The sequence below is a fragment of the Lampetra planeri genome, chromosome 1, assembly GCF_965212315.1.
Source record: "Lampetra planeri chromosome 1, kcLamPlan1.2.h2, whole genome shotgun sequence".
NCBI classification, from domain to species: Eukaryota; Metazoa; Chordata; class Hyperoartia; order Petromyzontiformes; family Petromyzontidae; genus Lampetra; species Lampetra planeri.
In genome coordinates, this window is record NC_136107.1 from 6,212,253 (window position 1) to 6,239,062 (window position 26,810).

The 26,810-nt window shown below is 41.8% G+C and overlaps 1 protein-coding gene across 3 annotated transcripts in view; it reads right to left on the bottom strand.

The window, feature by feature from the left end:
• Positions 1-1,427: 1,427 nt before the first annotated feature.
• RBM33 (RNA binding motif protein 33) overlaps positions 1,428-26,810 on the bottom strand; it is a 56,936-nt gene continuing 31,553 nt past the window's right edge. For all 3 annotated transcript variants that reach the window (XM_078615468.1, XM_078615556.1, XM_078615390.1), the window contains exons 11-19: positions 26,205-26,364; positions 24,973-25,529; positions 24,139-24,630; positions 23,292-23,669; positions 17,909-18,685; positions 15,387-15,530; positions 12,801-13,004; positions 11,805-11,893; positions 1,428-10,879 (exon numbers count right to left, since the gene is read on the bottom strand). In XM_078615468.1, coding sequence (XP_078471594.1) covers positions 10,828-10,879; positions 11,805-11,893; positions 12,801-13,004; positions 15,387-15,530; positions 17,909-18,685; positions 23,292-23,669; positions 24,139-24,630; positions 24,973-25,529; positions 26,205-26,364 — 2,853 coding nt within the window. In that variant the 3' untranslated portion in view covers positions 1,428-10,827. The remainder of the gene's footprint in view (positions 10,880-11,804; positions 11,894-12,800; positions 13,005-15,386; positions 15,531-17,908; positions 18,686-23,291; positions 23,670-24,138; positions 24,631-24,972; positions 25,530-26,204; positions 26,365-26,810) is intronic.

The window sequence follows — 26,810 nt, forward strand, 5'->3', positions numbered from 1 at the left end:
AGCTGTTTTAATTGTCATATTTGAATTCAGCACAAAATGTCTGTTTATGTTTAACGCGCGTGACGTCACTTCACATGCTGCACCCCCCCCTCATTAATATTCATGCGCAGGTGGATTGTTTCACTCACGCAGGTCGAGCTTGAAGTTGGACGTTTCTTTATTGAAAGTGAATCTAATAAATACTTCTACGCAGCAACAAAGTAGATTTGGTGTCTTTATTTTTTATCTTCAGCACTTGAGACAAAAGGTAAGTCTAATTTAAGCTTCTACATTATGTTAAAATAGACATTTCTTAGTGATTTTCCAAATATTGTATCGAATTCCAATTTATTTCAAGCCCAGCGACCGAAAACAGAAGAGAATAAAGTATCAGAGCAGTTTATTTGAACAAATAGGTCAGTTATATACAGTGCTAGTGACATGAAGCGAGGTGTTTTGACATAGTTTTGTGCAAGAATCACTGCCATTAATACAGTGCTACAGTGAAATGCAGGGAAGTGTTTGATGGCATATTTTCGCGCAAGATTCACTGCCATTAAATTTACAAAAGATACAATTATACTCCGTCTTGATTTGAAGCTTTCGTGACTGCAGGAATCCATACTCTTTGGTTCTTTCGGTAGTCACGTAGGTATAAAATAAATCACATTAACATTGGATAGCACTTTCATGCTCACATGTCCTTTGGATTGCGCTCTCATGCCTTTAGATTGCACCACTCTTCGTTCCTACATTAACATGCTAATCTCTCGCATTAACATAGCCACTTCCGTGCCCTCGTCGAGGAGGCCACTAATTTCTCACATTAACATCAATAGCGCCGCCCACTTCTGTATAACCCTTGGGCTACACCCATTTCAAACCTTTTAAAAGTCTGCCTCAGCAGCAGACCATGCTTTCTCACCTGATGACGGACGCTTGTGTTGCGCCCGAAACTTCGCGATTTATTTTATTTAATACCTACGTGACTTTACCGAAAGAACCAAAGAGTAAGGCTCAATTTTTTCGTAAATATTGCAGCTTCCGTCCATATGACGGGCAAACAAGCTAGTCCATAATAAACAGCACATTTCATCTCTGAAGCAGACGTATAAAAAATTGTAGACCAGTGTTATTCTATAAATACACGTTGAGATCATTAAAGACACGTGCCATAGTGGGGTGGATGGCACTGTCCGACAGGAGCGGGCCGAGCATGGATATAAGGGGAGTGAGGCCCGCAGTATGGGCGCTTGCCCAGGAACCAACAAACGAGGTGGAAGGCATCAGGGCTGACTGATCATGGGCGACGAGTGGAAACCATTGGGGCTGACCGATCGCGGAGTTATAAATAAGTTATTCTTAGCAATAAAGACTTCACCTTTTTAAAGAATGGACGTCTCAAAGGAGCTTCATTACACATGTAAGAAAATGAGCAAGAAACAAAGTTGCCTTTTGAAATGTGTTTATTTAAAAACATTCAGGTTTACAGTCTTCATAATATAAAAATAGAATGTTGCTTTAATACAAAATCCTGAATATCAGAAGATTTAAATGTCATGCACATAGTACAATACAAGATCCAGCATCCAGGTGCTAAAAGAAACAAAGTAGCCAATTATTTATAATATTCAGGTTTAAAAAGTCTTAGTATAGGAGTAGAATGTTTCTTTAATACAAATATCTGAATATCAGATAAGGCAGATGTAACACACACAGTGCAATACGTGTTCCAGTATCCATGTATTGATGAACAATGGAATTTCAGTTCTTAAAACTCGACATGTCACGCTTTTTAAGATCTTAATATAAGATTACAAAGTTCAGTTGGTTTCCAAAAAATGCAATGTGTAATGAAACCAGTGGTGTTAAAATCCCAAATCCACTTCGATAGGAAAATCACTGGAGGCCCAGGTAGGATGACTTCACTTGTTCCTGCAAGTAAATTGAGTACACATACAAGGCCCTGCACAGGCCAGCAGGGCATCTGCAACAGTTGGCAAGTTCTACATTGATCAACCGATTTACAAACAACCAAACACTTCACTTAAAAAAAATCATTAATGGCTTTTTACATACAATTAACAAAACATGCTGCAGCAAGGGTTAATGCTGTTTCAGCTGAAAACACACAAACACGTGAGACGTTATGAATTGAGTTTTAAATGAATCCACACGTTTTTATTTACCAATCCGACAGTGTCGATGAGAAGCCCACAAACACACAAATTTGGAGATGAAGAGAAACCTTCTTCCACCATACAGTCACGCCTGATGAAGAAAACACTCAAAACGCTGCAATGAACAAAATGTTAAGTGGGGTGGTCTGAAGGAAATGGAAAGTTGTGTCCTGCAGTCTCCATTGAAGAGTGATGATAAGAAATCTGTAAGAGAATCAAATCTGTCAGTAAGTGATCATTACAAAGAGAAGCAGCTTGGTCCCCCGTGTGTGCCGGCACGTTCCCTGTGAACTCTCGGTCGGTTACTATTGAGACGAGGCATGACGAGTACAAACACGTTATTTCCCCCAAGGGGAATCTGCACATCCAGAAGCCTGAGCGAGCCTTGCTCCTGGTCCATGTAACCTATACCTGGAAAAGGTTTAACTATGACCGTTAATCACTCAAAACCACACCAAAAAAACGCTGTGCCTCCAGCCTGTAATAAAAAGCAATTGACCAACAACCACATGAAAGCACATGAAATGCAATCTAACCCAAATAACTGTATTATGAAAAACGTACAAGTTACCTTGCTTAACACACTAAAAACCTTTAGTAAGCGATACACAATGTTAAAACAGTTTTTAAAAACACAAATGTAACACAAATGGAAATGTATGCTGGTAATTATGAAGGCAGTTGCACACATTTGAAAAAATATACAATCGAAATCTTTGTATTTACATGGTGCTATAATGCCTCAAACTCTGTGCCTTGCAACACATCAAACATTCAAAGGGGACCCCCCCCCCCTCCAGTGGCAGCTGTCCCCTGTGTGGCACAAGGGCACTTTGGTACCGACCTGCGAGTGGACATTGGTTGATCAAATGACTGTGAAGAGTAATCCAAATTATATTACGCACCTACGATTAGCTACGTACGGTGTGAAATAAGTTCAACATACAAATTTGCTAATTTTTTTCCAAATTGTGCCAATTAGGACCATTAAAAACCCACCCAATACAACACAATTCAACATTTCAACTTGTATAAACATATATCACACGTACATAAAGGACAACACTTTTTTTTGCAGGTATAACGGGTATATCTGCACCTTTCAAGGATACCTTTTGCCATTGAGCATTTTGATGAGAATGTTTAAATAAAGTGCAGAAAATGCATGTAGGGCTTTTAACAAACAGTATTACACATACATAAAATGCATACAACCATCACATTGCCAAAACAGACGACTGACACCAAAGCAGTACGATGTGGCATGTAATTTGTTTTAAACCTATATTATTGCACATTGACTCGTGATTTCAGAATTCCAGTGGTGCTTAGAAAACAAATCCCGCTTGTTTTCCTCTAAAATAAACATTAATATGAATGCGATAATGTGTCGATCAAATTGTATACATTGTGCAGTATGGCGCGCGTGCACACACACTATTTTTAATCCTTGTGCAATACCAGAATGCTGCAGGGCAAAATTTAAAATAATCCAAAGAAATACTCATGCAAACTTATGATAAACGGGCAACACAATGTGAAAATCCTGCTCTGGGATGTTGTATATATCACCTGCACACACATGAATACCTCACACCACCACATACCCGAGATTTTCTGCACCACCCCCATCTACAAGTGGCATCTGTACTTCTGAAATGTGTATGCACCAAGTCCCAGCCACTGTGCAATCAGGCCATTCCACCCATTCCTATTCTGATTCACTGCTGAGCTGCATCAGCATTTATAGTTTGCAAAAATAAGAGGAAATTCAAACCATGCTTGGGAATGCAAGCACAGGGCTGTCAATATGTTGGCCGTGTCACCATTGTGCATTCGAAAAAATGCCTATCAAAATTGCTGGTACATTTATTTCTTATGCAATCGTTCCTTATTCTCCATAGCATTGTTTTTGTATACAACAACAAAGTGCATCCTTCCCTTCCAAAAGCAGAAGGGTCCTGTTTAATCCTTCTAAAAGTACAACGCTAAATAATTGGGAATAAACATGTACAGATCCGAACGTAATAACGCACTGCAAGGCACCACAATGAACATACATGTCACAACAAAAGGCATGTATGTGTTGTAGGCCACTCCTTAACAGCCAGTTGTTTAGAATTATGAGCAACAGCATTGCAACATGACACAATTCCCATTCATAGTACTGTTTTAACGAGTGTTGGGATATTGGAATCCTACTGGATATGGGCAGGCCGCAAGTCTAAGTGGCTGTGCAAGCAAGCATAGCCAAGGTTGCACACAGAGCGACACCGACCCTAATGGAAATTGTAAAAAAAATTAACCCGTAAAAACAAAGTTTTTCACTATAAATCCTTTATATGCGTGGCGGCTAGAGTCCTCTCGTCCTCTGGCTTGAGATGGCTGCCACCTATGGGTCAGATGATTGCCTGCCACCATTAAGCAATTGGTAATTAAATATAAAAAAACATTTCCTAAAAAGTGTAACATTTTGGAAAAAAATTTCACGAAAATAAATTGTCACGCACAACGAGTCTGTGTGCAAAATGTCAGCTCGATTGAATCACGGGAAGCGGGTTAAAAATCGACCGAAAGATTTGCACGGTCGTAAGCGTGCAAGCAAGCAAGTGAACTTAATATAAAGGATTTAAAAACCTTCCAGTTAATTGACCACGTATTAGTTCACTGGGAATTGACAAGAGTTGTGCAGAGAAATACCAGCTGAAGAGATAACATGTAATTCTCCAAGAAATACTGAACAGGTAGTGAAAGTACAGCACAAACCGCCTGTTGATTAGGAATAGTCTAAGGAGACCAAATGATTCTATGAAGGGGTGCACAGCCAACAACACATGCATGTGATTTATAAACGAATTATGAGGCATCTTATCCTCCAGTGTAAGAGTAATTAGTTTATAATTCCGATGTAGTTAGACACGTGCAAGTTCATTGGGTGTGCATCTCATCTACACAGCCTTGCAGTCATCCCCTTGAAGTGCTAAGGACTAATTAGGGCTGGGATTCAATGCTCAGGTTGACGAACGAAGCCACAGTGAATACAGTAGTCTGATGTCACCTGATTAGAGGTTTCATTTAGTGCTTGTGCATACTGGAATTCAAGTTCTGTCATCGTGAGCACGTTCAATTAACACTTTTGATAAGACTACGTTGCTTCGTAACAAAATAATTAGTTTCCATGCAATGGAGCTACACACTGATTACTGCCAGCGTGTTTAATATGTAGTCTGCACATCAAATCGCAAATTAAGCATAAATGTACTTCCTAATTAAGTATCGAACGGGACAGCCTTAATAAGCGAGAGATAACATTTTTGTGGCAGGGCCATGGGCATGCAAAATAGCATTATGCTCTATCTTACGAGGCAGAGTTATTTAACTTTTGGATATGGACAAAATGACATTATTAAATACATGACAGTCATCCACGAATGGGTTGGCACATGCAGTACACTAACACTTTAACTTTACATACAACAAATGTACTTCTTAAATTGTTTTAAAATGTGTCTATTGAAAGGTTTTTAAAACACTGTCGCTATTTAAAATGCGACATAAAACCAGTTTCAAACAGTAAAAAAAAAGACAAGGAGCATGCTCAGATTATTGTCCCAAAAAATAGATCAGGCTTCAATTTGCCTTAACATTTCTACAAAACAAATATGGGGCAGGTATTGACAGAAGAGAGGTCAAATAAACAAAACGGATGCCCTGGGTTGTAGATTATGTTCAACCTATAGCGTTACAGTATACTGATAGATTTACAGTAAGTCTCGCTCTGATATGGAGAGGGGTAAGCAAGAATGGGGCCTATGGAGCATCCCACCTGCTCCATTAATTCACAAAAGTTGACAATGACGTGCACAATATGCAATGAAGTATGAAAAGGGTGCATATTTTTGGACCGTAAAGTAATTTGACAAATGTAACATGTATAATCGGATTATTGAAGATGCAAAATCGATCGTCGGTAAGCAGTACATGTCAAGGAGACACGACTGTAGGTTCATGATATCGATTGCAAAAATTACACATTAAATCCCAGCCCTAACGAATTACAATAATAATACATTGTATTAACAATTGTTCAGGACCTGTGCCAAAATGTCCAGCAGTGCAGAAAATCACCAGAATATTTTTACAAGACATAAGTAGTAAAACGTAGCAATGCCCAGTTAGGCAAATGACACTTCCATTCTCAGCATAATTTAAGTCCTCTGTATGCATGCCAACTACTCGAAACAGCTGATGCAGCAAAAAGCAGGTCCCTAAATATCATGGCCCAGGAATGCGTGGCATTGGTACTATTCCATCTGTTCAAATGAAGCCCCTTGTTCAAAAATCCAGTGAAGGAACAAACATCACTCATTAACTTCAGTGTTGTATAACCAAAAACAATCGTTGCAAACAAATCCCATTGTTTTCATGGCACACCCGCTTCGGTGAACACGCTAAAAAGCTGTGTCAAAATGCGGTCATGGTAACATGGCAGAAAAAATACCCATTCTCCTGTGATACCCGAGTATATTATGAAAAACAACAAAAAGCTATTAAGAATTTAGAAACATGCCAAATGCCAAACTTGTATCTATGCAAATTGAGTGCTACAATCTAAAGTGAATTTTGTATTAATATAAAATGTACAGCCATTGTTAACTCTGCACTTTGGCAGTTATTTTCACATCATATGCAAATATGACGTGTCACTAACTTCACGTAACCTGAAGTTCGTGAAAACACGTGGCCAATTAGAACATTCAAGTCTTGAAAAACAAACCCTCTTTTTTAAGGAGCACTCGTGCTGTTTGATATTCAGACTGTCCCACGTATACTTACTGTCATTTTAAATCATGTTTACGAATCAGGCATTATCTGCAGTAAATGCCAAGGTATGTTGTCATCTTATACTGTATAATGCACTCCAAGTATTCAAAAAGATATATCTATGTGCAGCATCACATATAAATAAAACATACACGTAAAATCACCCTTAACTGTGTCACTCATGACAGCGTTTAATGTTTTAATGTTTTCCACAGCAAGTACACGTAAAAAAATTCTCTCCCAAGCCTTGGTTTGTGACAAAAATGTGATTCGGGGAATGACAAACTATGAACGACCTGCATCTACAAGGAAAGCAGACTAGTGGCCTCTTGAGCATGCTATGAAAAGGTCCCAAAATAAATCAAAAGTACCTGTACCGATGGCTCCTGGGAGCATTTTGTATTAGCAAGTTAACGTGCTGTCCAGGGCTCTCCAGTGTACTGCTGGAAGGAGCACACTGAACCCAGGTGACAACAATAAAACAAGCTCCTGCCCCTACCTAAGCTGCTACTCGCATCCACAGTTACTCTGTCATACTTCTGCTCTTTCTGTGACAACGTTCACGATTAGCCTCTTTGTGTAAAGATACGCTGACACAATGTGCCAATCCAAAAGTTAAATCAAAACCATTGTCACACTCAGCTGTCCCCGTTGCACGCAAAAAGGTTTCCTGAAGTCAAAACTTAATGGAGCAAAGTGTCACTACCCACTTTCGAGCTTTAGGAGCCTCTTGAGCAGGCTGCGATACCAAGATGATTCCCATATAAATCATTAGGTCTCAAATAGTTATCCTAATGAAAACAGTACTTAACATCGAAGTAGTCTTTAAAATCCTATGATTAACAACTTAAAGGAATCCAACATGGTCACAATCTTTTTTATAAACACTAACTCATACGCACGCAACTCGGACAGCTATGCACACCTATTGAAAAGAACAAGATTATACAGAGGACAAACAGAAAAAAGCCAAAGTTAACGTCTCTATCTAGGTACGTGTTCTGCAATGTAGATATCCTTTTCATGGATAAGGCAAGTGCCACTGCATAAATATCTCTACTAAAGATATATCGACCTAACAAGGGGACACTGGTCTCATGTGAACTTAAGTCAAGCCTTGGGTGGTGTTGGCAGTTTGTGAATAAACATTATCTTCCAGTGAAGTAACGCAACAGATGACATATCTTTAAGCCATAATTATACTTTAGTCTTTCCAGCATCCGCATGGACATGGTATTTCAGCTGCCTTCTGTAAGATACGCCCGAGTCACAACACTATGGGTCTACGAAGTCCTGTGGATCAGCTGTAGCAAAGAAGCATCAGATGCACTCCGGTACCCGAGCCAGGCAGGCATAGGTAATCATTTCCTCCTGGGCAAAATGCAGAGGAGAGCCTGAAACAGATACTTTTGAATCATTCCCATGAATAACTAATGCATACATGGGACTGCGTCCATCTGGATTCTAAATACATATCCCTTTCATACAACAGGCTCCGAATCTATGTTGACTGTGTTGCATAGACAATTTTTTACAATTATGACAAAGGCTGGAATTAAAGTAGTGATTAATTGATATCTATTTTTAGGAACAGGAACTAATCAGGACACATTCAGACGTCATATAAGTGTATCTACAGAAGTTATTTTAACTGGAATTTCCTGCCACCGTGTTTTTCATTGGCCGTATTAATGATGTGATTTAATACTTCAAAAGCACTTGAAGGGAAGATTCTAACAATGCTGAGGCCATTTCGCAGTCTCCTCTTGAACCACCTCTTCCTTGATAATCATGTGAACTTGATGTTATGTCGTCTTGTGTTAAAATTTACCAAAACTCTGACCCTCTGGCCTGTGCAATGAGGCCCAGCTACCACAAATGTATACATTTGACACAACTGTGATTTTTCCCAATGTGCTCCTTCATATAATCCACCTGTGAAGAGGGTAAAATGTATACAGAGGTAGGAATTACTTTGAACACCACCTTCGGCTCCTCTGGGTAAACTTGTTTTCTTTCCAGGCTAAAGGTACTCCCTTACCAGGCCAGGTGGTGCTATGACTCGAGTGCAAAACTCACAATCATCTTATGGAGACTTGGCTTCCACTATGGGAATGTGGAATTTCCACCACTGGCTATGGGCCACCACAGTAGGACTGAGCACCGTGCCATTGCTCATTTGGACAGGGAGACACTCCACGTGCTCTTGCACCTCTACGCAGTGGAAACACTTCCATGTCAGTCTCAAGCCACTAACAATGCAGACAGTGTTTTGCTGGGGGAAATAACTGAACCCTCGGTGAATGAGCTGCATTCTTGTCCAAAGGGAAATAGTTCCTTCATGACAAAAAGTTTGCGCCCTGTCATGTGCACCTTGCGATAAAAAATCGAATAATTCAAGCCGCAATCACTAAAATTGCCTCAGCTTAAAAAAGTGCCCATTCAACTAAACATTCAGGACCAGCTCAATAGCAAACAATAATTAATAACGATACATCCAGACAAAACTGCAACTGATGTAGACAACCTAACATTGCTGCTCAATTTTACACAACGCATCAGCCTTACCTTATTGCAAAGGCAATGCCAACGCACCTGCCTGTGAGAATGAACCTGTCGACATTACAGCCCAGGTGCCACCAGCAGAACCAACACAACAAGAATTATAAGGATCTGTCTGGCCACTCACTAACTAGTCGTGAATTTTCAATTGCAGACTTAGTCCGTGGCAGTCAAGCTATTGTCAGAGTGCAACAACTGGACTTCTCAAGGTAGGCCAAGAATCGCTTCCCTAATGGCATGAAGATTTCGCAAAGCAGAACTCTGAATTGTATAGTTACATTACCTAATTACAAATACTGCAAATTAGTATTAAGTAATTGTTTAACAAGGCATAAAGCTGCAGTTGATTAAACAAAATCCTGCTGAGAGGTTTTGCCACACAAATGCATCAGGCTGATACACGTGCATTTCACATGGTTCTGTGCCATTTGTTGCACTACAGCTTTCAACTCGTTGTATGCTGCAAAATGCAGGCTTTGAGGAATTAAAAGCAAGGTTTTACTCTCTGGGCCAAGAAAATCAATAGCTATGTTACATGAACAAAAATGTGTTTTGGTCAACATCGTAAGAACTGCCTTCTAGGCTACCTGGTAATTCAAACAAAACGTTAGCCCTGGGATTGCAATGAAAGTCTTATTTTAGAATTAAGTGATCATCTCACTTTAAAAACTATGATGCCCATTGTCTATATATTGGTGATTGATCTGAAATTCTATGAAAGGAGTACACTTGTTTTCTCTGTAAAAAAAAATCTCACTGGGTTCCTCCCTATTATTCTACGATTACTCAAGAGACCACTAACCTGCTTCCTACTATATTTTACAATAAATGACAACGTAAAGATAAGCACAGAGGCGTGAACACAAACCTACTAATAACAACTCTGTAAGCTAAATCGTTGCCCGATTTTATTTACGACACAAGGCAATAAAATGTATAACTTCTGCGACAAAAATAATTACAACATATGCAGTTGACGTAACTGCAGTGGCGGCACATTGTCCGTTCTTCTCATCTGTCGCCCCACGGAGAATTGTCACTCATCCAGAGTCCGTTACAAATCACAGCCCATGCTCCATTGCTGTCAGTTCATCTGAACGCTGTGGCCGACATGGCTCTACACATGTTACCATCGAGTAGCGTACTTTGCTGTGCACACGGGGAGGAGAATGGAGGAGGCTCTCTTGAGGAGGGAGGCGTTCTCTGTCTCGGTCCAACGAGTGCTGCGCTGGGGCAACGGGAGCGCTGGAGGGAGGCGAAGAGTCGCCGACGCGGGCAAAGTTCACCCTTCCATCAGCACCGTGACATTAATGTGCGAGAGGTCTACCATGTGCCTGTGAATCCACAAGGAATGGAGCAATGTGTTAATAATTTAGACTTCAGCTCACATTTCACGAACCATTTTGTTCACTATTTTGGTGGAATATCATAATTGTGATAACATAGTGATGTTATGAAACAGTAACACATCCTTTCAGGATTTCTCAACACCAGCAGGCAAGGGATATTTTGGAAAATAATACCATAACTACATAAAAATGAGAAATTTTGATCAGCCTCTGTTACCCAAGAATATATGGTACTCCTTTTTTCTCTGTAAAGTTAATCTCGTGTTAACTCCACAGTATTTTTCGATTTAAAGCTTTCGTGACTGCAGGGATTCATATTCTTGGTTCTTTCGGTAAAGTCACGTAGAAGGGAAATAATAAAATAATAATGGTGTATTATTTTATTATTTCCCCTCCACAGTATTTCTTATTACTGTTATCTGCCATAGTTGGGTCAGGATAAATTACGTAAATATATAATGTTTAGTTGTTTCTGTAATCATTGGTGACAAGGCTGAGACCATAAACTCATTACACTTGAGAAACTGGTTTTTATCACAAGTGACATCCTGGAATCAAAACCAGAATCTTAGAAGTTCAGGATTAGTCCAACTGCCAGGAGCATCACCAGCTCTTTAAAGTCACTCACCTCTTACTTTTAAAGTAGGCAACCGCACTATGCGCCATTAATTTTGAGTAGAGCTCAACATACAACAATCTAGTGCTGCACAAGTTAAAATATGCAGTGGATGAAAATGTATAGAGATATTTAAGTGAGATGAGGGGCTCACTAATATAATATTTGTTTATTTTATGTGTTAAGTTTGTTGTCCTTCCTCCACACCTCCGATTAGCCACGGTTTGATACATATGGTGCAAATTAAGTTCCACATACATCCATACAATATTGTATCCTTGTCACATAGTTTACCTGTGGTATTGCTGCTGGAAGTCGACAGCATGGGCTGGATCAATAAAGGTGGCGACAGCTCGTCGGTGATGTGGCATCATCTCCAAAGTCTAGGACAAAAGAGAAAAAATCAGCATCATAATTGCATCTTCCATCATATATAGAACTCTGCTTTTCGATTAGGTGGTACGCGCTGGACTCACAATCACAAAGTTGAGAGTTCAAATACTGGTTATGAGTAAACTCGGACCATCGTCCCAGAGGGTCATGAAACATGAGTTCGACTTGTGAGAATTCAGCATTTTTCATCCTATTGAGATATACTGAAAATCTCTTGAAAATATTCATGCATTTTCTTGTGATACTGCGTTGGCAGTGGTGCATAAGCACACAAAACTCAACACATTTGTCAATAACATTGCCCTGGAAAACATGTCAAATTTATGTCATTTCAGGTCAACTATGTGCTATGAAGGGGCATTGCCCAATCCATCACCTATTTATATATATTTTCCATTTAGGGTAGTGTTATTCATATGTTGCTTCCCAGAAAATATGGAATTTCCAAAACATAGGGACACAAACATGAGTGCTACCACAATGCACACAAGAGGGGAAAATCTGAAAACCAGGGGAATCAGCAAGTTTGAATTCACAAAAAACGATTTCAACTGTTGCATTGCTATGCATCAATACTGGAATAAGATAGCACCCAATAGTTTGCATGGTTACAAGTTTAAGAGGCTCCATGGTAGTAGTGGGGCACCACCTTCTGGTTAGGCACTGAAAAAACATTTTCATCACAGCACTCAAAAACTGAGATGAAATCTAGTAATGGGCAATAAAGGTCATCCTTACTACGTCACAATACAGCATGGTAATACCAGTGAGTATCAAAAGTATAATTTAATAAAAAAAATACATGAATTTCAAGTACCACCCTTATCACCCATTGAAATTAATGATGCACTCCATCCTCACCAGTGTCGTCATCATTACCCTTGGACTTCTACGTACCTCTATGGGTCCCACCGAGCCTAAGATGGCCCTCAGCTGGCCCTCAGAGGTGTTGATGGAGAGGCCATCGATAGCAACGCGGCTGGGCTGTGGCCTGCACTCCACAACACGCAAGTTCTGGGGGTGCGGGACTCCTCGTGCCTGCCCCCTGCCTCCAGCCATGTGAGGGGGAAATCCCCCCTTGCCTCGCATCGCCATGGGCATCTGAGAAGATGAGACACACCAGATACTCTTAAACAAAGCCAAGCACGCAAATAACATTTAAAAAAACTCAATACATTAGTCAAAAATATTTCCATAAAAAGCAAAAAATATACAACAGGTGACATTTCGGACAATGGACCGTTTTCAAATCAGAAGCCAGAGGTAGAGTGCCAAATTACTTGTTTGATATAGCAGCATATGATTGCTTGACGTTTTTATGCCACTTTTATTACTTAATTTAATAATAAAATGATAAATCCTATATCCAAGTGTGCCATCGGCATCATGTCACAAGGTGATGAAATGTCCATTCAGAACTCACAGTAAGCAGGGTACCACGTCGTGTCAGTAACCCCATGACATGTCACAACTTTTCTAGTCGATTGAATACGCATCTTATCTACGTTAAGTAGCATGCCCTCTATATGCAGTGCAAGAAGCATTCTTTTAGTCCTCAAACCTCGAATATTTCTGAATTAAATGTGAATTAATACATGATGGTTTTCTAATGCAATCATTTTAAATCAGGCTAAGACCACAAACTCTACACTTAAGAACCCAGACAGTTTCATTCATGCTACTTGCAAAATTACAATCTGAATTGGTGGCCCTGTGGCAGAGCCATCAAATCCCGATTGGTAATTGAATCAACCCATCATCCACCTTGGGTCAGTAAAACAAGTTCCAATTTGTGCTGTCTACCATTAACTCAAGACCACTAAGAGCACTGCAGTGTAAGGTAGCGCTACAAATAACGAAATATATCCTCATATCGAAGCAGCACTCGTTGCAGATAAAATCACAAATGTCATCTGCAACGCCATAAGGGGCACAAAAGAGCATCAAATTTAAAATGATTTGGAAATAAATTGTGAAATAATTCGGAGATAAAATGCCACAAAGCTTGCCATGATAGCAGGCATGACAACAAAGCAACCTTGTTGGTATCTGGTACCACAATCAGCATCAGCTCTTCAAGATTACACTGAGAAATGCAAAACGCTGTAGACCGTGAAGAGTCATGTTCTCACATTAAGCACCCTGTCCGTGACAGAACACCCTGCAGGGTGGGATGGACCATCAATCAACTGCGGAATTTAGGCAGGAGCACTGTATGGCAGTGAGGCAGCAGCATCTAACAGGATGGGATCTAAATAATCAATCTCACACCGATCAAATGAGTATGGGGCGGTGCTCATCTTATTTGGCCACTTCAGTCCAGAGGTAAAATTCAACAATCCCATCCATGGCAGAGGTCTGTGTAACTTAATTACAACCACTGACAACTTCACACAAAGTGGCAATCACCACAAATACCAGAGAAATTATTGGCTGATTAGACCCACAACCGGAATATCAATTAGATTTTGAGTTGAGTGATCTAAACACACTGCTTCCCAGCCTGATATAAATGCATCTATACATATGTATGCATGGTGAACTTATTTCACACCATAAGTAGCCAACCGTGTAATCAGAGGTGCAATACCACAACCAGATTGCTATTTGTGCAAAATAACACTAAATGTGCAAAATGCCTTTGGTGTATATCAATCACTAAGTCTTTGGGGTATAGATTACAATTAGACAATGTAGGATTTGGTAACAATATGCATCAGCATGAAAATAATTGCATGATGAACTGGAGAATAGACATCTGAAAATTCACCTACAAAACAGTCCAGGATTTGCCTTGGTTAAACAAACACAACTTTATGAAATAGGATTTTTTTTTAAATACCAACTACAATTTGCTGATTTGCTTAAATAGTTTTAATAAGAAAGTGAACATTTTTTGAGTCATTGTATGTTATTAGATTAAGGGATCATTCAATTTTTATTTAAAGCTTTCGTGACTGCAGGGTTTCATTTCTTGGTTCTTTCGGTAAAGTCACGTAGAAGGGAAACAATAAAATAAGAAAAATATAAAACGATAAAATTCTCACGACGTTTCGACTGCAACACAAGCAATCACCATCAGGTGTGAAAAACCACAGCAAAAAAAACACTTTTTTCAAATTTTCTTATCGTTTTATATTTGTATTATTTTATTGTTTCCCTTCTATGTGACTTTACCGAAAGAACCACGAATATGGATCATTCAATCTTTATGACTTCTACCGGGAGAGCCAGAAACCAAGGGCACCTTTCAAAATGCTAAATCATGATGTGAATCAGGCCTCCTACTTGTTTTCTCTGTTGCACACATAGTCATGTATCAATAGACTATGTTGCTAAACAAGAAAAAGGTAGTCTTCTTGTGCAACAACTGACAGCCATGAGTGTACTTTTGACATCACCACTAAGATTTGTACACAAACGCTCCCGAGCGCAATGTTGGTCATTGGATGTTCAATGACACAGTGGAAACTATAAACTGACCCTGTTGCCGGGCTGTCCCATGGGCCCAATGCCCGGGAGGTTCCGTCGTTGCTGCATGGGTGTCCCGTGTGCCATTCCCCGTGCCTGCTTGTATTGATGTTGCGCTGTGGGCTGCAACCCAGCCGACAAAATGTTTTCCATGAGCTGCCACACATGAAGAGAAAAACATTTAAACGTAACATTAGGAATGTAGGGCTCATTTCTAAAACCAGTGACGCAATCTCTGTACTGAATACAACGAAGATTAACTTAATTAAATGTTATAGGCAAGTGAGTGAAGCTGCTCATGCCTGTGCTGATACAATCCTATTGTCCACACTGAATAGCGCATTTCCCTTTTCTGAGTGTAATTAAGTACGTGAGCTTGGATAAGATGATTCATTTGAAGGTAAAATCAAATTGCATAGCACCTACTTCTGGGTGGAGATGTCACCGCAGAAAGAGTGTCATCGTTGTTGCCGCCGTTGGCTGGTCGGGACTACCGGGACCTAGAATGCAACTACCTGGACCACCAATGAGACCATCGGAGACTAGAATCTGAACTCCTAGGACCACTCATAGGACCATCGCCTGGACCAATACTGAGACCACTACTGGGCCCACCAGATGCAATAGAACAACCAAGACCATCACTTAGAAAACCGGGACAATGGGGACGACCATGGAGACACCATGAGGACCAATGGGGCCTTCACTGGGATTAAAAGGACCACAAATAGTAATGGGAAAATGAGGGGGAACACCAGGACCACCAAAACTGCAGAGATGACCAGAACACCACAGAACCACCATGAGCGACGATTGGGCCCCACTGGGAAAATCATTGGGATCAGAAAGTTGTGCATGTGCACATGCTCAGCGCTTTCAAAATGTGGAATTTCAAATGAACGTCCCACCATGTCTGGGTTACTCCTCTTATCCATGGTTAAGTGTGGATAACAGGAACATCTACTAATCGATTTGGTGGGGGGAGGGTGTAATATGTAGCATGATCAATAATAGGGGTGTAAGAGGAGAGTAACTGCAGGTGGCACATTGGTTATAGCGCTCAACTTCCAATTGAAAGGCGTAAGTTCAAATCTCCAGGTGGTCAACTCCGTCATTCTCCCTGGGGTTGGAAAAATAAGTTCACCTTAATTTGACTTTGAAGGGCACCAACAGCAGCTAGCCTATGTAATGATTTGATTTCTACCCAAATAGTGGAATTTCCACAAATGACTCGGGACAATAAAGGGATATGAATGCCGATATGTTAAGGACATTGCCCGGTTCAGTTTAAATAAGCAATGGGGAAAAAATATTAAGACACCTTTATCCATAAAAGCCACACGAAGTATAATTTTGGTTTTCAATCATGTTCTGCTTCGGATATAAAGCCAATGTCATGAACGTAAATTTCCAAACAGGGGGAAGAAGAAAAACTCACACATGCAAGTACAGTAATCAAATTACACCCAAGCATATTTAATATATTATTAAGAATGATCTGCTACAGGCAGAGTAAGGACAGTTATTTTCTCAATTGAAAAATCAGTGACAATTGTGATGGCCTAGTAAGTACTTTATGACAAAAAAATTATAGCCACAAGTGAATTACTGAATGTAAACATCCATTTCTGATCAGGCCTACCAGATTACCCTTGCAAAAGGCAAACTTTGTCAGCAGGGCCTGACCTGGTTGAATGAAGGAACACGTTTGATAGCAAACAGCTACCGAGCGTATGAAATATAGGATAAAAATTACACAGATGGGGAGAAAATAAGGTGCAAACACAGTATCTTTTGAACCACAGCAATAATATAAGGGCAATGAGTGTGGGAAGGGAAACCCCATCGAGATGAAGGCCTGAGTGTAAGGATGTGAGTAATGATATCTACTGCAGTGTAAAATATATTACAGTGGATAAACAATGAGATTCAAGATGGATGGCGAAAAGGGAGAATAATGTGGAGTGATAGCAATGGATTAGAATGAGAACGGGTGTTAAATTTACAAATGCAAGTGTCTGATAAAATTCAATATATCACCATCGTTGTCACCAACACTGCTTTCCAACAAAAAACATGAAGTAACACTATGGATAATGGCTCTTCTTCGAAGGGTTATTTACTCCGCAATATCTTCTAACGGTAATGTTCTACGTCAAATATCTAAACATTTCTCAGTGTTTGTAAGAAACCGTATTTTATGACTTTTTTAACACTATTACAGGCCAGTGAATCTAGTCTGGCTTCCATTTATTCTGTCTGTTACAACTGGAACACTGAGAGTTAAAATATAAGTTGTGGGTCAGCTCACCCATATATCCAGCATGTATAACACGAGTATCACCATGTGGGAAGATGGCAGTAATATTTTATGGAGACTTGTCACACCTCCATCTAACCCACAAACATATTGGAAGGATATGCCAATGATATGGTTGAGGTCATTTAGCTCCGTGCACATTCAAACACGAGTATTTTGAACACGTGCCATAAAAGGACTGACTTACAATTGCCAAATCTCAAGGTATCCTTACCATAGTAGGGTCCTCTGTCACCACGCGCACCTTGGCCATTCCCATGTGCTGCCTCTCAGCCTCGCTGTCCTGTCGTTGCACCACAGTGCGCTTCATTCCGACCCTCTCCAGCACCGGAACAGTGTGGCTCAGGCCACCTCCTAGCACGGGGCTGCCCCCCGGTGGCAACTGCTGCACCACCTCACCAACCGCCTGACTACGCTGCTGCATGATGGACACGTTCCTGCGGGTGGCCTCGGCGGTGGCGGCGGCCGCCGCCTGATTGTAACCTAGCTGTCCCACCGCGGGGACTTTAGGCTTGACTGTGTTGAGGCGGCTTTTGATGCTCATCTGCTGTGGATGGGCCGAGGCAGTGGATGCTGTCCCCTGCTGTGCGAACGGCTGCGAGTCTCTCTGCTGCACGACTGCAGGCTGTGTGCGAAGCTGATTGTTCAGCTGCTGCTGCTGCTGCTGCAGTTGTTGGTTTGATGGATGGTTCTGCTGGTGCTGCTGCTGCTGCAGTTGTTGATTTGGCGGTTGGTGTTGCTGCTGTTGCATTTGTTGATTTAGTGGCTGGTTCTGCTGCTGTAGTTGTTGATTTGGTGGCTGTTGTTGGTTATGCGGTGGCTGCTGAAACTGCTGTGCGGGAGTTTGCTGGTTGATGCGCTGCAAGAGCTCTTTCTTGCGCTGGCCCGCCTGCTGGTGGCGCCGAGCCTCCTTGCGACGCATCAACTCCTCACGGAGACGCTTCTGCTGCTCTAGCTTGAGGTGGTACAATCGCATCTCCTCATCCTCATCCTGGGCATAGAAAAATAACCTCATTTAGTCTTACAAACAGCAAATCGCACGTACTGTTAGTTGACATGTAACAATTTACCGCCGTCACAAATTGACGGATTGTTGTAATGTTGGGTCACGATTTGATTTAGAGTGCATTCCTTTTTAAAACAATGTAAATGTAATGCCTCCAGTGGCTGACGGGGGGGGGGGTCACGTGAACCAATAACATAAAACATGAGAATATAATCAATGGTCACATGCCCGATTCGAAACAAGTACAGTCGGCATAAAAATATATTTTAATTGACGAAATGATACATTGTTAAATGCGGTGTTGTTAGTGAGCACCACCTAAGACATTACACGAGGGGGCAAGTAAGGCCAGCACCACATTCGGAACTATGTCTCCCCAGTGCTGATGTTAACATAAACATATCACAGCAGGTACTAATTTCAGGCTGGGTTAACCTAGCGGTGGACCACAGAATTAGCCAATGCCATTGACCATGTGCATGGCCAGGTATTAAACCTATGTTAATTAGAATTAAAGTGCACGTGTTCATAATTTTAAGGCAACAGTCCCCCATATGAAAGCAGGAACACACCAATAGATAATATTTTGATATGTGCATAACTGCATTCCTCACAAGTGTTAACATCAAATAGTTAGCTGGGTTAGCCTTCATTGATCTGTATCAATGACTTGTCAAAAGCATTTTTGCGAGTATTTTCTGTGGAAATTCGACTAGGCGGTGCTACGGAAAAGCATCCATCTCATGATCAGAAGGTTTAGAATTTGGTGTTCAAATCCCAGTTAAGAAATATATTGGCCTATCATCCTTCCAGGATTGATAACATGACTGACACTTGTGGTCAGTCATCAGTTTTCATCCTATTGGAGGACTGATCCCTGCCATGAAAACATGACATTTAAAATACTGGATCAGGGCAGCCAAGGGAGAAAAGTGTAGAGACAATGAATTAGCCTACCGATTCCATATTTGTAATGAATAATACATAGTAAAACACAAATCTGTAAGGAAATAACACACAAACAATTCTCAGTGAAACCAGCAACCTACCTAATGAACTGATATTCTGGCCAATTTGTAGCCCTTCAGGTTCTGTACTGCACACGTGTAGGCAAATCTGCATGAACCACCAATACCACCTCTAAAGTGAGGAATTACAGGTGGCTGTCACCACATCATGCAGTGCAATGTGTTCTGGTGGCATACAACATGCTCACTTAATGGAATGGATGGCCAACTTGCTAACTTAAAATACAGCCCCAGGGAGCACATAATTACGGCACTTGGAAACACAGGCAGCAGGGAGCACTTAGGACAATCCAATACATTGATGGCAAACTTATCAATTAGTTCCATTCTATCTCACTGGATATTAAATTATATTGCATTTTGGTCTCCCCCCCCCCCACAATTCATTCCAATTGTGATGTCAGTGTCATTTCATGGGATGAAAAATCCATTCGGAAATCTCAAGAGCAGAGCAGCCCAACACATTAGAGAATAACCCACAAGCATTTTCTTACAGGACCCTACCGTAACGAGTGCACTTTCACACAGGTTCTACAATAAGATTGTCGCACAATGGTCAAAGCAATGTTTTTATTCTCAGAGCTGGAATTTAGCACACAAATTACAATTAAATGTGATTCTTTTTTGCGTGCAGTGAATCATGGCCTGGCTGAGACAACACCTTACCCAGCTATGCACTAACTTTTGAGCCACCCACTCTCCACCTATATTGAATAGAGTTATAAAATGTGCATAAAACTAGAAATCACTTAATTGCTGGGTGTGGTGTTGCACACATGTAAACCAACTCTTTGTAGGAAAGGCTGACAGCTGACCCTTGGATGCGACTTCTCTGGCAACTCAAGATTCCCCCTCAAATAGAAAATAAATCCCAATTTATGACACCCCTAAACGACTTGTTGAAGCCTGAATAAAGGGCGTTAAAATGTACCATTATTTTACAATCACCAACAAAAATCAGCGACTCACTGCTCAAATAAGCATGGCGTGGTGTGCCCATCACCGCAAATTACGGAGATTTCTATGGCAGGGATAGTTTCTCCATAGGACAACCACTCCGTGCGTGAAAATCGACCCCAGAAGCTTGATGGGCCATGTAAAACCACGACAAAAATTTTTTTACGTGTGGGCTTCTAATTACAAGCAGACCTCCCTGACCAGAGCACCAGCCAAATATATGGTGATGCTAAATAACATTGTTGCATCCCCGTATATTTTCCTACCACTATAAACCCATGCAATACATTTTTTTTAATGTATCAAATGAACCAGTGTTAAAGTCAGTTATTTAAAAAGACCACCTGCTCCAAGTAATGATATTTATCTTCTCATGAATCAATTATTGGCCAATTAAACGCACACTACAGTACATAAGTAGAGTTTTGTTGTTTGAACAGCAGTTTGCACTGCATAATACGTACTGCTCTGCCCCTGAAGTGCATTAGAACTGCAGTGTAAAGCCTTAGACAGGCCCAGAGGGGAGGCAATCGATTTTCTCTTCACAAGGACCTCCCATGCAGACCAAAGCCATTAGTCATTTAATAATGGCCTTTAATCAGCTGGCAGGCGCACTGCCACCTCCTTGTTAAACAGAATATCATATCAGCGGGATCATCCGTCTTCATATCAATCCTTCCTCTTCCCCCACAAATATGCTCAGTGGCTCAGGGACTTTGGTCCACGATGACCAATGGACAGTGAGAATGCACGCGGAGGTGCCCCCAAGGGGGTCACTGTGTGTTAGTGCAGGACCATAAATATCCATTAGGGCTGTCACTACCGCTTCCCACTCACTGGCCGCCAGCACACAAGGCATCACGGTGCACATGTCCGGGAACACAAATTGCACTTAAACACCCATGCGAGCGAGCAAGCATACATGCTGGGGCTCAATGGCTATGTGCGGCAATGCTGAATTAGATATTTTGTGTAGTGGCCTCCACTCAAATGTACTTAGATCAGCAAACAAAACCTCTCGCACTCTCTCTAGCATACTCTCACCACATACACGCAGGATTAATAACTATGTCGCTGCCTTGCACCGTTCTTCATTCTTAACACGTGGCAACATCGAGAAATCTATAACCGAGCCAACCAACTGTGAATTCAATTAGCGTCGGACGAAAGGATCGATCGGCCATCACAAACAGGTTCTGTGAGCAGTGGGAGGAGGATAGACTGAGCTCTTTCCCCAGGGACTCCTAAGGTTTACATTTGTCCTCCATGAGCCCGGTGCCCTGGGCAGCCTACAGGAACATTAGCTCCCCATTATTGCTTTTTTGCCAGTGTAAGGAATAAACCAATAGTTTGTAATCAAATTTCATTAGTCACCTTTGATCTGTAATTAAACCAGCTTAAAAGGAGAGTGTCAGTGTGTGCAAAATCAGGGTCCGTCACCGATATTTGCCGTGCTTGAGTTTATCAGGAACACAAATGTGTGACATCAAAATGCATAATCTATAAACAGTGAAACCTGTGTGCAACAACTGACCGTGTCTAAATGAGTATCCATTTACAGAAGGGCAATCTACTACACGAGATTTGTCTAAGTGAGACAAAATATGCTCCCCTCTCAGTCAACCATGGTCGCTGCCCATGGAATTTCGACAATAATTTCCTATATCTTGGCAATTCCTGACATGATAAAATGTCCATCAAAGTATAATGATTTCCTCATAAATACCGGAAACATCAAGCTGCATGACGACATGTGGCTTGACGTTTTAAGGAAGCCGATAGGATACTTACTGCTATGCTTGGGAAATATTATGACTGTCCATCCATCGGAGGGAACATGTTTCCAGTAAAACTATAAAATCCCTAAATTAATCACTACAAAACTTACCACACATAATGAATGCCAATGGCCACATCTGTGTAGTTTTGGGGAAAATTGTTTACAAAATACCTCAAGGGGTTTAATTACATCAATGATATGCTATGTATGCTCTGTAGCACGGTGATGAGCGCCTTGTTAGAACATGAGTACAAATGCGTATGTTTGCACACTAAATGTGTATGTTTGTGTGGTTGTGTGCTTGCATAAGCTACTTTCGAAATCAGTTACATTACGTAACAAAAGCAAACATATTTTTCAAATGATGCTCGGAGTGAAGCAAATTAAAAGAACAAAAAAACGTAGTTATAACAAATTCAATTATCGGATTACCATTCATGCCAAATTAGACAGTGCTCATTAAAGATGACTTAACATCACATCCAATGACACATATCTTGAGAGTTTTCATATTTATAAGATTAGAACATATCTATAGATGTGGCACTGTAGTCAGAGCACTTAACCCGCAATTATCAGGTCGCAAGTCCAAATATTTGTGGTCAATACAGCCCATCGTCCTTCCAAGGCAGAGAAAATTACTACCAAATTTGCATTAAGTCAACAGTTGCTATCCTATTAAGAGGCTTACCCCGCTGCCACAGAAATGTTAAATTTCCACCACTAGCTCTGGTTCGCCACAGGAGACAAGAGCACCCCCCCCCCCCACTGCTCATCTGCATGGGTAGACACTTTCTCTTTGGACTGCTCCAGTAAAGACGCTCACCTGTGCCCCTTGACCCTTCTCTGTCTCTGGTTCAGGGTTTCTCGGTGCCCCGCTCGCCTGTACTTTAGCGTGCGCTGTTCCACCTACGACCGCCCTGCCCATCTGTGGCCCCCGCTGCATGGAGGCTGGAGCAGGTTTCAGACGTCCAGTCAAGCCCTGTGTTGGTGTGGGCTGGTTTGCGGGCCGAACACCGCTTGCCCCCAGCAGCCTCTGCTGCCTGTTGGCGGCGTTTGCAGCAGCAGCGGCGGCGGCAGCGGCGGCGGGGGTGGTGTTGGCGGTAGCAGCAGGGGTTGGGGGTAGCTCGACCTTGGGTAGCTCACGCAGGTTTCGGGGAGCTGGTGGGGGTGGCTTGGACAGTTGCTGCTGATTCGGCAGGTTCTGTGCAAGGGTCAACAACAGAGGTTAATTTAAATAAACGGGTAATGTGAAATAATATATTATGTCTACCAAGGGGGTTTCTTTTGAAGTAATGTTTTTACCAGTATTGTTTTTAGTGAAGGCACACTCTGGAAAATGCACTTGTCCGAGTAGGTGTGCGATTCCGTTCAAAGACAGGACAATTATGCAATGTATCAGTAGGTTGTATTACAAGTGATCCAATTTGGCTATGAAAGAAAATGCCTGTGAAGCGAGCAAACACTTTCTCAAGAGTGTTTACACAATATAATACAAGCAGGTTTTAAGTGAACCATTTAAAAAACATGTAAACATGAAGAATACATCTCACTAAGTTTATCGAAATAAACTAAATATGTACACTCAATGTGTTTCCACGTTTATGAAATTACCAAATACTGAAAGCATATTTTTTGTTATTTGCGACAAAAAAGACGAGAATATATCTTACTGCTCTGACTTTAGCTTGTCCAGGAGCTTGCAGTCTTTGGGCCCTGTTTGGTGCCTGCGTTGGAGATGGCTGTTGTCTCACCCCTGCCTGAGAAGGGTGCAACCCCTGCATGGAAATCTGGTCCGGTGGCCTCTGGTCCATGTGCTGTTGATGTGGGCTGTGTTGTCCAAACTGGCCCTGTTGTCCAAACTGGCCCTGTGGTCTTGGCTGGCCTTGCAGCCCAGGATGGGGAATGACTTCATTTCTCACTGAGTGTGGGTGCTGGTTCCTTGGCTGGAAAAGGGGCTGCTGCTGCTGTTGCTGCTGCTGTTGCTGCTGCTGTGCCATGTTTGACTGCATGATTGGCCGAAACGGGGCCTGCTGATGTTGGTTCTGATGCTGATGTTGATTCTGATGCAGTTGAAGTTGCTGTTGTAGCTGCTGCTGCACCTGCATCTGAAAGCCTTGAAGATTGATATTCATGGAACGCAAGCTCATTGGCTGCTGGTTGGCCTGCACACAAGCACGTGAAGTATTACACATTCAAAAACGTGGAATACACTACACACCCAGCCACCATTACCATCATCACAACTATACATGCATTTACAAACATGCCAGGCTTCACATTCAAATTGAGCTGAAAGAGTAACAATTTTCACAGGAATACATTTGACCAAAAATGTAAATTTATCCAAACAAAATATGCTTTGTGAAAGCACACTATCTCGGTGTTGTGGTACATGCTAGTAATCCTCTGCGTAGGCAGTGAACTCCTGAAAATGTTATTTGGAAAGACTTTCCCGGGCAAAGGAAAATATTGCTATAATAATGACATTAGTGCAGTGAACACACCTGCATGGGAATGAACGGCTGATTTGACAGCGGGTTAAACGGGGCTTGCTGTCCTGGAAAGTGACGGGGCCCATGCATGTCTGGTTGCTGCTGTTGATACATCCCAGGACCACCTGGTCCACATGGCCCACCTCCTGGCCCACCAGGGCCAATACCAGGCCCACCATGCCCAATGCCAGGCCCAATGCCAGGCCCAATACCAGGCCCAATACCAGGACCGCCTGGTCCAATACCGGGATGACTGGGCCCAACATTAGGTCCACCAGGCCCACCCGGTCCCCCACTGAGACCAACAGGACCTCCAATGGGCCCTGCCAACCCTGCACCTGGACCACTTGGTGCACTGGGCCCACCCAGGCCACTTGGCCCATCCCTCATGAACATGGACTGAGCAGAAAGGCCTGGTCGTGGGCCATTATTGCTAAAACCCAATGGCTGCTGTGGGTTGGGGTTGTTGAAGCCCATTGGGGCTGGAGGAGCAGGCGGCTGTCCGGGGAATTGTTGATGATGACCACGGTCATAGTGCTCGAACCCTCCTTCCCCTGGGAAATGGTGCTCTGAGAGAGAGTGGGGGAGGGAGTGACATGGGATGTGTACGACAACATTTTAATTCGCGAAATATGATTATGCTCACTTAAGTTGTCATCTTCTTATGTAGAAATAATAGAGTTAATATAAAATACATTTCCCAAGTAATAAAATTACAAAAGGCTATTGAATGCCAAATAGGGACATTGGTGAAATACTTTTTAAATTTGCAAATTAAGCCAAATAAACTTCACGCTTGATAATTTTACTGTTAAAATACTTGAAATAGCCAAGTCATAAAGCAATTTCCTCATGATCAGGTCTTAAGTTCAAATGTCATAATGCCTCCAGTGGGTAAAACGAACAGCTCCTGGTGATAACCACTTTGGGAGAAGTCAGCAGCACCCTTCCCAGGAACGACAAATTTCTATCGCTTACCCATGACCCATTGTCAAGAACACTAAATAGTAATGCTCAAAAGAACATGGTAAACTTTGACATCAGTCAACAATGTTGTGGTAGGTTAACAATAGTTATCCTTGAGACTGGTCCCCATCTTAAGAATGCAGAATTTCCACCACTGGTTATTTCGCCATGGGGAACAGTACCCTCAAATACCTATTTGAACCATGAGACAATTCGCTTAAGACTTTATAAAGAAAAAAAATACACAAGTTGTGCACACTGACAGCAGCATATTGTACCTCTATTGAAGAAGTCATCATGGCCCACAGTCCTGGGGGGGCCCCACTGCTCAGGGCCAGTGGGTCCAGGCCTCCCATCAAATACTGGGGGTCTCTGTGGCATGGGTGGCGGAGGCTGCTGCTGCTGCTGGCCTTGGGGTGGTGGTGGTTGCTGCGGAGGCTGAAATTACAAACAGCGGAAACCGGTGAAGTCTGTTGGCCAAAATCCCCAGTCACCCAAACACCACCCCCTCCTCCCTTCTTTATCTGCTATCTGTCCTTCATTTGTAACTAGCTTAGTTTTAAGATGGGTTTTAAAGTGGAACAGTCAAAAGGTTGAGCTCATAAATGGTGAGGATGAAAGATATTGTCTTGCACATCTCAGGCAGCTAGAGATAAATTCTTTCAACACAGCACTGCCAGCAAGGAATGAGGTGTTTAGAAATCCAAATCCAATACCTCTTCAACTCAATGGTGGACCCATCTTTCAAAATCCCAGTCTTATCCTTCTCATTACCCTTAATCCTCTTAGCCCACTGGCTACAGAGCCGTAGCTGCCATTCAGCTGACCCACCATACTACAAATTGCCTCATAACGTACTGAGCCAGGCTAATTGTTTTGATGTT